General features: G+C 34.0%; 1 protein-coding gene across 4 annotated transcripts; it reads left to right on the top strand.

Moving 5' to 3' along the window:
• The first annotated feature begins 4,226 nt into the window (after positions 1 to 4,226).
• LOC100250685 (chromo domain-containing protein LHP1) lies at positions 4,227 to 14,409 on the top strand. Of its 4 annotated transcripts, XR_009467837.1 has the most exons (5): positions 4,227 to 4,814; positions 6,895 to 7,623; positions 12,266 to 12,326; positions 12,406 to 12,726; positions 14,131 to 14,409. XR_009467837.1 is itself a non-coding variant. In XM_002273690.4 (4 exons), the coding sequence occupies exons 1-4, from the start codon at positions 4,378 to 4,380 to the stop codon at positions 12,451 to 12,453; spliced, it is 1,275 nt and encodes a 424-aa protein (XP_002273726.1). In that variant the 5' UTR covers positions 4,227 to 4,377; the 3' UTR covers positions 12,454 to 12,778. The 4 variants fall into 4 exon arrangements, 2 of the variants coding, with proteins under 2 accessions (XP_002273726.1, XP_059599107.1); XR_787686.3 differs by lacking the exons at positions 12,406 to 12,726; positions 14,131 to 14,409 and adding an exon at positions 8,354 to 8,449; XM_002273690.4 differs by lacking the exon at positions 14,131 to 14,409 and having other exon boundaries at positions 12,406 to 12,778.
• Positions 14,410 to 14,826: the final 417 nt, after the last annotated feature.

Here is a 14,826-nt window from a genome sequence, read left to right as displayed (position 1 = left end):
TTTGATATTAAAAATTTGGATACAATGGAGAAAAGAAACACTCTCAAACACTCTCTTGATACAATAAAACTTTCAAAGTTACAAAATAAGAACAAGAAGAACACAAGAAATGCTCAAACAAGTTCTTGGAACTTTGTCCAAAGACTCTATTTCCTCCCACCACTAGAAATCTTTAGGGAACTAATGGAAATAGTCTTGGGATTGATCAAGCCTTTTCACTTTTCTGCATAAGATTTCAAAAAGAAGAAAAGTCATATATAGCACTCTTAGGGTTGAAAAATGGTTACAAGGATGAGAAAAAACCTATTGTCTTCCTCAATCTCTTCATCTTTGTAACATTCAAAAATTAAATCATATGTTTAATTCACACATTAAACATGATTTAATCTTAAATGTGTAACTCTCTTACACTTAACTTCTTAAGTTTTATAAAGTTACAAAGATGAGAAGACTCATTGTCTTCCTTAACCTTTCAAGTTTTGTAATATTTCAAAACTTGATCATGTGTTTAATTTACACATTAAAAGTGTAACCCTTTTTACACTTTATTTTCAAAAGTTATTATTATTATTTTTTTAAAAAGTGTAACTCTTCTTACACTTTATTTTTAACCAACAATATATATATATATATATATATATATATATATATATATATATATATATATATATATATATATATATATAACACCCTTTTCTAGCCAAAACTCTCCCCTCAAGCCAACGAATCTCCTCTCCCAAAAGATGCCAAAAATAGAGGGGAAAGTGAAGAAAAAAAAAGAAGAAGAAGAAAGAAAGAAAAAAAAAGAGTATATAGAAAAGAAGATATGGTCGTTAAAACCAAGCTCCATTTCGTGAAGATCAAAGAGCTTTCAAAAGGGACTGGTGGGGGGGTCTGCACGAATTTAACACACAAACATAAAGCATAACCAACATGCAACTCGTATAGGGGAAAATAGGGACCAAGCAAACACAAATCAGAATCAGGTTTTTTTCTCGTTAGATAGTCAAAGCAAGCATCTAATACTAGCAAGATGCATAATGTAACTGCGAAAATGGAGATCCTAAAATGTGAGATAGTTAAACCTGAATGACTCATTTCGAACAAAAATTCGCTTGGTCTCTAGCAACCTGCAGCCTGCCTCTTCTGTTCTTCCCTCCTCTCTTTCTCCTGAGCCCCTCCCACTATGCTCCAGATCCCCTGTTTTTCTCTTCCCCCCGCAAGCCACCACCCATTTCACTACTCCTTGCTGAGGAAAGATGTCATCCTCAACCACCACCATGGCTAGCCATCCATCTCTGCTACACGTCCAATGCAGCTGGTTTCATGGGAGGTGTCCCCCCCTCCTCCCCCCCTCAGTTGAAAAAATGAAGAAGATTTCCCTTCTCCCGGGTGGTCCCAAAACCTAAGGAAAAACTATTAGTAGGTTTTTTTTTTTTTTTTTTTTAGTTTGAAGGGGTCTACAGGTAGTCATTCCTTAATAAAAATATTTCCACTCATTTTATTTTCCTTTTCTCATTTATTTTATTTTATTTTTATTTTAAGTTTAAGGAGAACCTATATCTAATAAAATTAACAAAATTCAAATTATGCATATCACAATATTATATTAAATATAAAACAATTACTTGAAAGATATCCATCAAGCAAATGCATGATTAGAAAAATTATAATTTAATTGTAATACCATGACAAGAAAAAGGTAAAAAAAATATAAAAAAAAATAAAGAGAAAAAATATATAAAAAGGAAGAAGGTAAAGAAATGATCTAAGGAAAGTATGGAGGGAAATCTTTTAACATTTTCTATTATTTTTATTTAATTTTAATAAAGTATTTTGAAAAGTGAAAAAAAGTATTAATAAAAATAGAAAAATAAAATTTTTATGTTTGGTTTATCATGCGGAATACAAGAAAAGAATCAAATATAATTAGAATTAGGGGGTGTTTGATAAACTTAATATTTATTACTTAATTACTTAAGTTGATTTAAAGTTAAATTATACTTAAGTTGTTGATTTAAACTTATTATTTAATTTTTTCTTTAAATATTAAAATTGTTTAATAAAATTAACTTAAAATTTATTCTAAATAATTAAATTGACATATTTATCCTCATAAAGTACAATTAAGATAAAAGAGGTCGAGTAATAATGGATGTCGTGGAGATAATCAGGATAAATGAAAATAAAAGGGTAAAATAAAGATGTGGACCTAAAAATAAGTTAATTATTTTTACCTATTACTTAAAGTTGTTTTTGACTTTAAGTCATATTGTTTAGTTATTTTACTAAACATAATTTAATTACTAACTTAAATTAAGTTATTAAGTCACTTTAAGTTATTAAGTTGGTTTATCAAATACCCACTTAGTTAGAAACTTTTTATATTTTTAAATTATTTAATTTTATATATAAGATGAAAATTAATACAATGGGTAGGTGTATAAAAATAATTTATTAATCTCCCGTTTACAAACATAAAATATTATTATTTCTACCCAAACATTGCTGAATGAGTCAAAATTCTTCTGCTATTTGTCATAGTCGTTAGGCATTTGTTTTTTTTTTTTTGTAGAAGGTGGTATGTTGTTGGCTAGTTAGTAGGAAGTCACTTAGTGCAGTTAGTGGAGTCTAGTTACTTCTCAAACTTTTGTGCAACCAACCATTCCATATTTTGGTGGTCACTATGATATTTTCCATTAATAATTTTTTTAAGAGAAAAAAAAATTCTTTTATGATATTTTCCTTATATTTACTATTTTCTTTGGGTTGATTTTTTTTTCTCTTAACATCCCAAGATAAAAAAAAAAAAAATGTTTTTATGGTATCTAGAAATAATAATAAAATATATTTTTTACAAACCCACCTCGATGGATTTGGGAAAAGTATAAACGGGTTATAGGCTAGTTCTAGAAATATTTTTCTTAAAACCCAATATCAAGTTTGGATTTGAGAATTTTAGTTTTTTTAGAATAAAATAAAAAATAATTTCATTTATTTTTTTTTTTTCACTTTTGTGCATGTATAAAAAAAAAATCTCATAAATATAAACATAAAATTTATAGTATTTGTGTATTTTTTAAAATATATTTATTTTTAATATAATTAATTTTAATATAATTTTTTTTAGAAATATAAATAAAATAAACCTTGCCTACCACATTTAAGGTTCTTTGAAATGAAAACAAATAATTAATCTAAATAATTAAGATTGGATCAGGATGAAAGTGAGCTCTTTCGTTATGATCCTTAGGTTAATGTAAAAAAAAAAGTTTAATTAAAAATGATAATGAAATGAGTTTTTTTAGATATCCATCCAATCCCCTTATTATATATAGTTAAATTAAAAATCATTTAATTCATTTTTTTCATTCTTCCCCTTTTCCAACAAATATAAGTTAGAAAATCACTTCTCAAAAAAAGAAAAAAATTATTCATAAATAATTTTTTTTTAATATAATTAAAAATTTTAAATAAAAATAAAAAAATAAAAAAAATAAAACAGGCAGCCAAGGTATGAAGAAATCTTATACTTTTTTTTTTTATCTCATATTTATTTATAAATAATTTTATTTTTAATATAATTAAAATTTTAAAACAAAAATTGAAAAATAAAACTTTAGAGGCACCTAATTGCTGTCCCGGTAACAATTATATAAAAAAATATTTAATTTAATTTAATTAAAATTATGGTTATTATTTCACATTTAATAATATTTTATTAATAATATTCTATTCAAATTTAATAATATTTTATTAATAATCGATGATGTGAGAAAAAAATGATATTGTTTTGTGATGATTTTAAAAAGTGTTTTTAATTTTTTTTAAAATGTTATAAAGATTTACTTTATAAAATTATTGTTAAATGATTTTTTTAATGATATTAACAATTTATTTAACAATGATTTTCAATAATATTTTTAGTATTTTTAATATTTGATAAAAGTTTCTATTTTTTAAATGTTAAAAAAAGTAAAAAGTGCTTTTAGCAGGAAATATTTTTAGTGTTTTTAATATCTAAAATAATTATTTTTGATTAGATTTTTTCAATTTAAAAAAAAAAAAAAGGTTTTATAAAATTATTATCACTTCTCATTTTGTGTAAAAAACAGTTTTATTGGTTTGAAAGTTTGGGATAAAATGAAATAAAAACTTTAAATTTAAGAATTCAGGAAAGAGAAAAAGAAAAAATAGAAAACTGAGTGAAGAAGTAAAACAGAAGGGACAAAATCTGATGAAGACAGGCTGAATGGCATAGGGTGGCCCCTCTGAAACCCTCTGGGCAAGAGGGCAAGCGAGTAGGTGTAAGACCCACATTTATACCGCCCTTTTCAACGCCATTTCTTCAATCCCAAGCCCACGCTACACACAACAATGAAGACCAAGAGGAAAACCGAAGCCCAAACGACGCCGTTTCATGGCCCCAACCTTCACCCTCACCCACACCCAGAGCACAATGACGATGGCGGAACCCAGCACGAAGAAGACGAAACGACGCCGTATCAGGAGGCTCAGCAAGATGAGGAGGTGGAGGAGGAGGAGGAGGAGGAAGAAGAAGAAGTGGAGGAGGGGGAGGGGGAGGGGGAGGGGGAAGGGGAAGGGGAAGGGGAAGGGGAAGGGGGGGAGCAGTCTGAGCGGCCGAAGCTGGACGATGGGTTCTACGAAATCGAGGCCATTAGGAGGAGGAGGGTTCGCAAGGGTCAGCTTCAGTACCTCATCAAATGGCGGGGTTGGCCTGAGAACGCCAACACTTGGGAGCCCTTGGAGAATCTTCAGGCCTGTTCGGATGTCATTGATGCTTTTGAAGATAGGTACTTGCTTTATTTATTTTCATCCTTTTGGTTTTTTTTTTCTTTTCCTAGTTTTCAGGGTTTGTTTGGCTGCTGAGAAAATTGCTTGCATTTTGCTTTTGTGTCACTGTGGAGGAGTATGAAGCTTGGTTACTATTTTAAACATAAATTGGAGGGTCGGAGTGTGGGTTGATTCAATTGATTTCGTGTGTGTGTGTATGTGTGTGTGTTTTTTTTGCCTTGGTTTTGTTTTGTTTTGTATTTTTTTTTTTAATTGTAAAGGGTATGAAGCTTGAATACTGTTGTACAATCTGCTGTCCTTTTCTGATTTCATTGATGCTTTTGAAAATAGGTACTTAGCCATTACTTTTTGTTTCTTTTCTGGGATATTTTTTCCCCGGGGGGGTGTTTGGTTGTTTGGTCGCTTAAAAAATTTGCTTGAGCTTTGCAGTCACTGTACAGGTGTATAATGGTTTAATGCTGTTTTAAAAATAAAAATGTAGGGTTAGAGTACAAATAGATTCAATTGATTTTTAGTGTGTTTCCTGGCTTGGGTTTTATTTTGCTGACTGTCTAAAGGATGAAGCTTGAACCGAATTTTAGATTTTGCATTCCGGTTCTTATGTTGTTGATGCTTATGAATGTGTTGCTTGCTTTTTTATTTTCTTATTTTCTGGGTTTTGGAGGGTTTGTTTGGTTGCTGAGAAAATTGCTTGCATTTTGGATTTTTGTGACTGCAAAGGAGTATAAAATTGAACACTCTTTGAAGATGGGTACATGCTTTTCATGCTTTCTTTTCTGTGTTCTGGTGGGTTTGTTTGGTTGCTGAGATAAAGCTTGTGTACCACTTCAAAAACCAGATGGGGGTTAGAGTGTGGGTAGATTGATTTGATTTCTAGTATGTTGTTCATGCTTGGTTCTCTCTCTCCCCTCCTTTTTTTTTCTTTAACTGTGAAACTTGAATGCTATTTTAGAATCTGCAGTCTATGCAGAAGTTGTTGATACTTTTGAAGATGGGGTTTGCATGTTATTTTAGTTTTTTTTTGTTTTGTTTTTCTGAGCTTTGGATCATTTGTTTGGTTGCAGAGAAAATTGCTTGCCTAGAAAATTGCTAGCCTCTTGAATCTGTGTGACTATATAGAATACGAAGCTTGAATACCCCTTTGAAAATGAAATGGGGGTTGGTGTGGATCTTTGAGAGGATTGCTTGCCTTTCCCATTTGTCTGATTGTAGAGAATATGAAGCTTGATTGCTATTATGGATTTTTTCAACTCTGTTGAGTGTGTGAAGCTTGAATTCCATTTTAAAAATCAACTGGAGGTTCCAGTTTGGACTGATTAAATGGTCAAGTTTGTTCCTTTTTTTTTTGTTTTTTGTGTAATTGTTTTGAGCATGAAGCTCGAATGCTATCTAAGAGCAATAGGGTTAGTTTATGGATTGATTGAATTGGTTTATAGTCTTCCTCTTTTTTTTTTTTTTCTTTCTCCCTGTGGTGTTTGGTTGCAGAAAAAATTGATTGCCATTTGAATCTGTGTGACCATATGGAATATGAAGCTCTAATACTCTTTTGAAAATGAAATGGGGATTAGTGTGGATCTATGAGAGGATTACTTGCCTTTTCCATTTGTCTGATTGTAGAGAATATGAAGCTTGATTACTATTATGAATTTTTGCAACTCTGTTGAGTGTGAAGCGTGAATACTATTTTAAAAATCAACTAGAGGTTTGAGTTTGGACTGATTAAATGGCCAAGTCTGTTACTTAATTTTTTTTTTCCTTTTTTTTTTGTGTAATTGTTTTGACCATGAAGCTTGAATGCTGTTTTAAGAGCCATAGGGTTAGTTTATGGATTGATTGAGTTGGTTTAGTCTTCCTTTTTTTTTTTCTCTTTCCTGTGGTGTATTTTTTTTGAGGTGTTTGGTTGCTGAGAAAATTACCAACATTTTTCCATTTGTGCAACTGATAGAGAGTAAACTTGATATATTTCCACTTTTTATGTTGCTTTGTTTTCTTGGCAACCAAATGGAGGGTTGGAGTTTGGATAGAACTGATTAGAAGTATTCTTCTTCTCTTCATTCTTTTTTTGCTTGACTTTTGAAGGCTGAGATCTAAGAGAAATAGGTCTTCTCGGAAGCGCAAGCGCAAGTCTGGAGGTAGTGCTCAAACCCTTCCCAAGAAGAAACAGCAGCGTTCTGGTGCTAGTAATGTAAGGGGTGTGCATTTTCGTATCAATGATGAGCATCTTCTATCTACGCATGTCAACACTTTGGGTCATGCTGATATTGAGGGGGTTAATGGGGCTGTCAACAATGTGGAAATGACCAAGGAAAGCAATGAAAATGGGTCTGGAGATGTTTCCCTTCAAATTCCACAGAGGGAGGAGGACAACGATTCAGATCCGAAGCTTATAGAGCTTAGAGGGTCCAATGAAGGCAATGCCAATAAATTCAAAATACAATTCCAAGAGGTCAAGGCTTTGGAAGGTGATTGCCCCATGAATGGGCATTCCAAGGTTGAACGTGTTGAAATGGATCAAAGCAGTCGCCGCACAGGAGCTAGACGGAGAAAATCTGGTTCTGTGAAAAGGTTCACGAAAGATCTTGCCCCGTGTGAACCAAATGACATACAGAATACAGCAACTAGAATTCAAATTGGTTCATGTGGTAGAGTTGAAAGCCCTGAATTTCCAGGGAATGATTCGGGCCTCAATAACAAATTTGATGGTGCCATAAATATGTCTGCTATCACTGAGATCATCAAGCCTATAAGCTATTCTGCCTCCATATCAAATGATGCCCAGGATGTGTCAGTCACCTTTATGGCCATGAGGTTTGTGATCTAACTACAACTACTAAGCTTTTGTGCTTCCATTAATCACTCTATGCATATAGTATTTTTTCCCTAAAGCTCATCTTTGTCTCTTTGAGGGAAGAGGATAAGTTGATCACAAGCTATTTAGGGCAAAAATGGTAAGTGCTTAATACGAGGAGGAAACTGTGGATAGTGGGAGATGTATTTATAAAATTCCTTTCTTAGTATTTTTATTTATTAAGGACAAAGCATATAGGTTTTGATTAACATGGTAAGTATTACTTGTGACTTTCTAATGTTGCCATAATGGGAAGTGGGAGATTTATTTATAAATTTCCTTAGGTTGTACTTTTACTTACTCTTTTGATTAGTATGGTAAGTGTTAAATGTGATTTTCTTGGGTTCCATTTTGTTGTTTTTGTATTTGTAGGATATTATAGATTATGCTTTTAGTAGCTTTACGTTTGTTTAGGTTTTTTAGCCCTATAAGTGCGTGCTATGCATGATTTAGGAGCTTGGTTGTTTGGAAAATATCTTTTTTAAGAGTAAGCTATTGTTTTTAGCTATTTTGTATGGTTTATTTTCAGTGTTTCACCTTAATTAGTAGATTCTAAGCTTGGTGGTTTGTTATTAATTTGTAGATGCTTAATGATTGCTTGATTATTTTTTGCCATATTGGTAATCTTGATTCAAGCTTTCCTTTTCCAGCACCATTTGCCTACTCATTCTGTTCAGTGTGCTGTTTAAGGTTGACGATAGGATAAGGAAGCTAGAAAGGGAGAATACTTTGGAGATCTTGTAGGGGAGTTTCTTCCATCTTTAGCTGTAACTCTCTACATTTTTGGTCAGTTTTCCTATTTTGTGAGGAGTAATTCATCCTTCTTTATGCATCCTTTTACAATTCAATGAGAATTGTTTGTTTTCAATAAAAGAAAAAATACACTATGATAAGATTGCAAATGTGTTCTATAATCTGAAAATGAAGAGTGTTTTTCCTTTTCTTTCTTTCCTTTTTTTTTTCTAAGGTTAAGAGGACCCCAGCTCTTGAGAGAAGACACTTCCAGTCCTTTAATTGGTTTGAGGATTTGTGTTTGTGTGAGCCTTTGCTTTTGCATATTCGGGTTTTCTTTGTTAAACGACTCTTCCTTTTTTCTACCCTTTGCTCTCTTTTTATTTTCCCTGGTAATTGTTTGTTTTTGAAAAGAAGAATTAGAACAGGGAAGAACGACTCAAGTAAAAGTGTTTACCCATTATGCAGCAATCTCTTCTGTCTATGCATTTTAAAAATTATAAACAATTTCTTTGACTTTGTTCCCCACCCCCCAATTCTCCTATTATGCACCTCTCAGAAATTCTCACCAGCATGGGATTTTCCTTTACTCGATCCTCATGTTCCTCACAATTTTGCTATGGCACATGAAAATATCATAGCACAGATGTCTTGGTTAATCAAGCAGAGGACTAAAGGTAGCATGTGGCTCCACTACTGGGAGTTTTAAAGAGTTACTATGAAGGTTGAGTGTTTTGAAGCCCATAAATAAGACTAATTGATGTACACAAATGAATGAATGAATGAAGAATTATTGTGTGCTTTTATATATATATATATCACTGATTTCACATCAGCATCTCCCTTTTCACATTGAGGTCTCAGCAGAAAATTCTCTGTAGAAAATCTAATCACTTCTATGATGCAACTTAAGAAGGAGAGAAGAATTTGATTTTGAAGTTGATTGTCCTGAAGCTCTTTCAAAATGTTCTTAATGTAGAGCCTGAGATGAAGAACCAAACATCATAGAATATTTCAGTCTCTCAGGGTATGAATTTCTGTCTGAAAGGTTCTGCCAAAGGCTGATATGAAATTCAATATATTCGAAATATAGAACCTTGTATTTATAGGCTCCTTCACATGAGATCATGAATGACATGTGGCAACTCTTCATTTGGGCTTGTAACAATAATATGCCATTGTCCCAACTCTCAGTAACAACCTTAATACATGTTAGTGCTTTGAAAATTGAATTTCAAGCTGTTTTAATGCATTGCATGCAGCCTAGGCACATAGCAATCCACTTGGTATGTTGGAACATTTAAAATTGTGCAAAAATAGTTAAATGTGCTCAGCCTGATCGCATTCCTTTTGCTCAGTGGCTGGCAAGGTAATATCCAGTGCAAATGCACCTAGCCTTGGCGTAATAATGCACTAGGTGGATCTCTTGGTGCCTTCCTGCTACACTATGTTTTTGACCTATCTTGTAACATGGATATCTTGGTCGTTTCTCAACCTATTTGTGATTCTTTTCTTTGTGTTTTGCTCATCAAATCCTCTATGTCTTTGCACACTTTTGAGCTTCAAAATTCCGCATAAGGTAACAGAATTAGCTTGAACTTCAATGTCTTGGTGCACTTTTGAGCTTTCAAAATCCCACATAAGTCCACTATGTCTACGGTTTTCCTTCGTCTTATGAAGTGGGCCTTGATCTTCTTGCTAGAGGAGAGGGGATCTTTTTGGTTGGTGGTGAATGGTACCAGGTGGAGCTTGTTTGAGGTTTTTGCTTCTTGTTGTATATAGTGAAGAGATGTAATCTTGTATTTTTCCTTTCTCGGAAAGATCCCTCATCCTACTTTGTATTCCTTTTCCTTTTATCTAATTTCTGCCTTTATTAAAAGAAAGGGTCTTAGTTTGCTTATTGGTATTTCTTTTCTTTGATGGAAAGAAGGTGAGGTTTTGGAAAGACAAGTGGTGTGGAACCACCCCTTTGTGCGAGGCTTTCCCTTGTTTATTTGCTCTAGCAACTTCCAAGGAGGCTTGGGTAAATGAAGTTTGGACAGCTACGGGGGAAAGGGGAGGAAGTTGGAGCCCTTGTTTCACTAGACCTTTCAATGATTGGGAGATGGAAGAGGTGGAAAGGTTGTTTTGTTGCTTGGATGGGAAGAAGGGTAATGTGGGTGAGGAGGATAGGGTGAGGTGGATGGAATCGAAGGATGGCGAGTTTTCAGTAAAGTCTTTGTATAGGGCCTTGCAGCCGGTTTCTCTTGTTTCTTTCCCCTCGAAGATTATATGGAACTCTTGTGTGCAGCCAAAATTAAGTTTCTTTGCTTGTGAGGCTTTGTGGGGAAGAGTTCTAACCTTAGACTGTTTGCAAAAGAGGGGTTGGGCTTTGGCTAATAGATGCTTTTTGTGCCAAATGTTTGAGGAGTCGATTGATCACCTCCTTCTTCATTGTGAAAAAACAAGGGAAGTGTGGATGTTACTCATTTCTTTAGTTGGAGTGTCTTGGGCGTTTCCTTTTTCGGTAAAGGAAACCCTTTTAGGGTGGAGGGGCTCTTTTGTGGGTAAAAAGAGAAAGGCGGTGTGGCAAGTGGGACCGTTATGCTTGTTTTGGGTCATTTGGAAGGCAAGGAATAAAATTGCTTTTGAAGATTGTGTGCTGTCCATCCAAAGGCTGAAAGCTTTTTTTGTGTATTTACTTTGGTCGGAGACCAAATTGTGGATAAAAGGTGGTCATTTGACTTTAATAGATTTTATAGATTGGGTGGGTTCGTGATGAGGGAGAAAGTTTTTTGTTTTTCCTTGTTGTTTTGGGTCCAATTGTAAGGGGGTGAGTGTCTCTATTCTGTACTTCTGTGGGTTGCTATTTTAGCGCCTCTTCGTAATACAATTCTTTTGCTTATTGATTAAAAAAAAAATTCTTTTCTTTGATGGTTCTTATGGAATATTTTTACAATTTTCCTTCCTCTCCTCTCTCTCTTTCTCTCTCTCCCTCTCTCTTTCACTCACTCTCTCACTCTTCCTTTGTTTGCATAATCAAGCTTCTAATCGTTCCCTGCCCATGGATGTTTCAGTATTGTGATGAACCTCATAACCATCTCTCTCATCACCTATGAGTGCCAGCCTCACATCCTGTGTACATGTGCATGAATCACATCTATGAACAGAGAAAACCGCATTTCAATATGTGAAATCAGTTGTAAAGGAATTTGATAGAAATATGGTATACATTATAACACTCATAGGTGAATCACATCTGTGGACAGAGGAAGCCACATTTCAATATGTGAAATCAGTTGTAAAGGAAATTGTTAGAAATGTGGTATATATTATAACACAAACTGTGGTTTTGCACTGAGGTGATATGTTGTAAACTAAGAGACAGGAGAGGTTTCTCTTTCCAGTTTCCTAGTCCTCTTATTTGGTAATATTTTAATTGAGATAAATATCCTGGCTCAAGATCTAAAGGTGGCTAGAGTTCTGTTGGTTATTTAAGCTTTTGGATGTCTTCAGTTGCCAATACAGGGTGCATATTGAATTGATTTAGGGCCTGTTTGGGAGCGATTCTGGCTAAAGCTCTTTTAGTGTGTAGTGCTTTCGTTGGTAGAGTTTCCATTAGAAACACTTTTAAGAAGAAGCACTTGGTGCTTGTATATAAACACAAAAGTGCTTTGATAATGTTTATGATAATATATTATGTAACAAGAAAGTGATTTGGGCTCTTTATGACTGATCTTTATTGTATGGTAAGTTGTCGAACAATATCACAATGAATAAGCATTTTAGATCTTGAATTGATGAACATGAATTGGTTTATCAATTTACATTTTTGTTTCTTGAAGCTTCCTTTATTTTTATACCATTCTTACATTGTCTGTCTAATTATAGGTCCGATGGAAAAGAGGTGATGGTGGATAACAAATTTCTCAAGGCTAACAATCCACTTCTGGTAACCTTGTTGCCCATTTTTATTGCTTTGTTCCCCTTCAGTGCTAAAGTCGGTGATATTATCTTTTCTTGCATGGCAGTTAATCAACTTTTATGAACAACATCTCCGTTACAGTCCTACAACTTGACTGGAAAATATGTAGTTATGGACAGCATGAGCATATGTAGCTGGAGCCACGTCATCTTTGCTTCTCTCCTTACGCTGTGTTGGAATTTTGTAGTTGCAAGTGATAGTGCAGGACAACCAGTTCAAACTTTCTTGGGTGGGTGGTAAATATTGCAAGGCTGAGTCGAATAGCAGGAGGCCATGTCTTTCTTTTTCTTCTTGTTTGTGGGTGTTGGTGATTAGTATGAATAGCTACTTAGCGATGAGAAAGTCTTGTTCACAACTTTAACTTCTGGTACGTGTTTGACCTTTTGTCCCTAATGACAAGACTCTCTCTTTTAAGCTTCTTTGCTCCTTGGTTTTACATGGCACTAGACCTCATTGTGCTTTTTCTGGATATACCGTTATATATACCTGGTAAAGAAATCAAATTACACTCTACACTCATTCATGGTTAACCCCTTGTAATGATATCTCATAGAGGGAGTTATTAATAGGCTTTCAGTAGGCCTATAGAAGCAATCTTCTAAAATTTCTTTGAATTCATTTTGTTTACATTTTATAGTAGTTTGTGAAGATGTCTCAATTTCTTCCAAATTCCTCCTTAATTCTCCATTCTCGCCAATTTTCAAGCTACGTTATCATACCATTCCTTTTCAGCCTGGAAAATCTGTGCCAGACACAGAGTTGCATTAACTGGCAACTGGGTATGATTCAATATTTTCCTTTCATAAGTTAAGTTGAATTAAACTTTGAGGAAGCCCTGCTTTCTGGCAGTGACTTGATCATATTGTATTCTTGTCGATACAACCTATCCACATTTAGGATGAAGATATTTGCTTTGACAAATTCTTATACTTGTTTTGAAGCATGCCTTGGTTTTAAGTTCATCATGAATTGCCGTCCTATCTTTCTACATTCCATTCTTGGGCAACCCCTGTGCCCTGTTCCAGAACAATGTACATATTGGATGCTGTCTCCATCCATCCAATCTTGAGTTTATCTCTTATTGTTGTTATTCTTATTTAATCAACCTTCTTGAAATCATCGAGAACAAATGAATGTCACTCTGCATGCTGTTCTAGTTATTGAATCTTCAACAAAAACAAACCTTTTCTACCATCTCATCCACCTTGGAAGATAGCTCAAGGTAGGCATCACATTGATGTAGCTTATTAATTTGTAGCATATTTTAGTATAGAGTAGGGGAGAGTTGGTCTCCAAGCTGATCTCCATCATGCATAAACAAAAGAAAAATAGAGGAGACAAATTTGCTTGAGGACAATGGCATGGATCAACTAATCATATAGACCCAAGGGAAAGCATCAGATTGATTGCTTCAAAGTCCGTGCTATCTGCAACTAACAGTCCCTTAATAACACCCTTTTCAGTCTAATCTTTTTCTGATTGTCTAGCTCCCAAGTCTTGTACAGAGCTTGAGTCATGAGAAACAGAGGGCCATCTTCTCTGGTTCCATCTATAATGGTGGGTGCCCTTGGGCTGCTTATATGTGGCCCTACACTCCTGTCTCTTCTGGGAAGTTTAGTGCTTCTCTTTCAGGGAGGGGGTGCAGACTCAAAAGGCAGGTTCACCTTCTCTTTTGTGATGGTGCTTCTCACACTACTGTTGTTAGTACTGGTACAGTGGCTTACTGTGGTGTTTCCGAGTCGTCCTCATTCCATGTATTCTTCTTCTGCAGTCCAGCAAACCAGTAGCTCTGGATATGATGGTGGTGGGTTTGGTCTTGGAACTTTGCTTATGGTTGTGCTGTTCTTGATTCTGTATAATCTGGTGTGAGGTTCTGTCATCTTTGATAGAAGGCTTCTATGTACATTTTAAAAGAAAAAGGAATAGGTTTCATGGATTGTTTACCTTTTGGAGAATATACAAGTTGCAAAATCCATAGATTATGTGTTTGATTTCAAATTTGTAGAATTCTAATTTTATGTGAAGGAAAACGTTAGCTATAGTTGTTTAATCTTCTCCAATATATATGTATAAGTATCAAATAAAAGGCTATGTAAAATGACAAAAGTGCCCTCTTCTCAGCCACCTTTGGTAATGGAAGGAAAAACAGAGGAAAGGGAAAGGAAAGTGGAGGGTTGAGGTTAGGTTTTTGGGTGAGTACAGTGTGAAGTAGATGAAAGAGGATATTGTCATCTTTTCACATTAAATTTTATTAGAAAAAGGGAAAATAGACATGGTTATAGGAGTTTTCTATCAAAGAAACCTTTTTTTTTTTTTTTTTTTTTATAAAAAAAATTATTAATCTAAGTTTGTGTTAAAAATATTTGTCAAGGTAGTGAGACTCTACAACATCAAGTTTCATTTTTTTTAATATATTTTTTGTTTTATATTTTATTTATTTTATTTATTTTAAGATAAAAATCAAATA

Source organism: Vitis vinifera, chromosome 15 (genome assembly GCF_030704535.1).
Source record: "Vitis vinifera cultivar Pinot Noir 40024 chromosome 15, ASM3070453v1".
NCBI lineage: Eukaryota > Viridiplantae > Streptophyta > Magnoliopsida > Vitales > Vitaceae > Vitis > Vitis vinifera.
The sequence above is the reverse complement of the archived record's forward strand: the minus strand, read 5'-3'. Positions and strand labels throughout refer to the sequence as shown.

Excerpts from the sequence above, each read along its gene's own strand:
- LOC100250685 (XM_059743124.1), top strand. The coding sequence starts at position 4,378 with ATGAAGACCAAGAGGAAAACCGAAGCCCAAACGACGCCGTTTCATGGC. Across the intron at positions 4,815-6,894 it reads ATTGATGCTTTTGAAGATAG|GCTGAGATCTAAGAGAAATA; the intron begins GTACTTGCTTTA and ends TGACTTTTGAAG. Across the intron at positions 7,624-12,265 it reads GTCACCTTTATGGCCATGAG|GTCCGATGGAAAAGAGGTGA; the intron begins GTTTGTGATCTA and ends GTCTAATTATAG.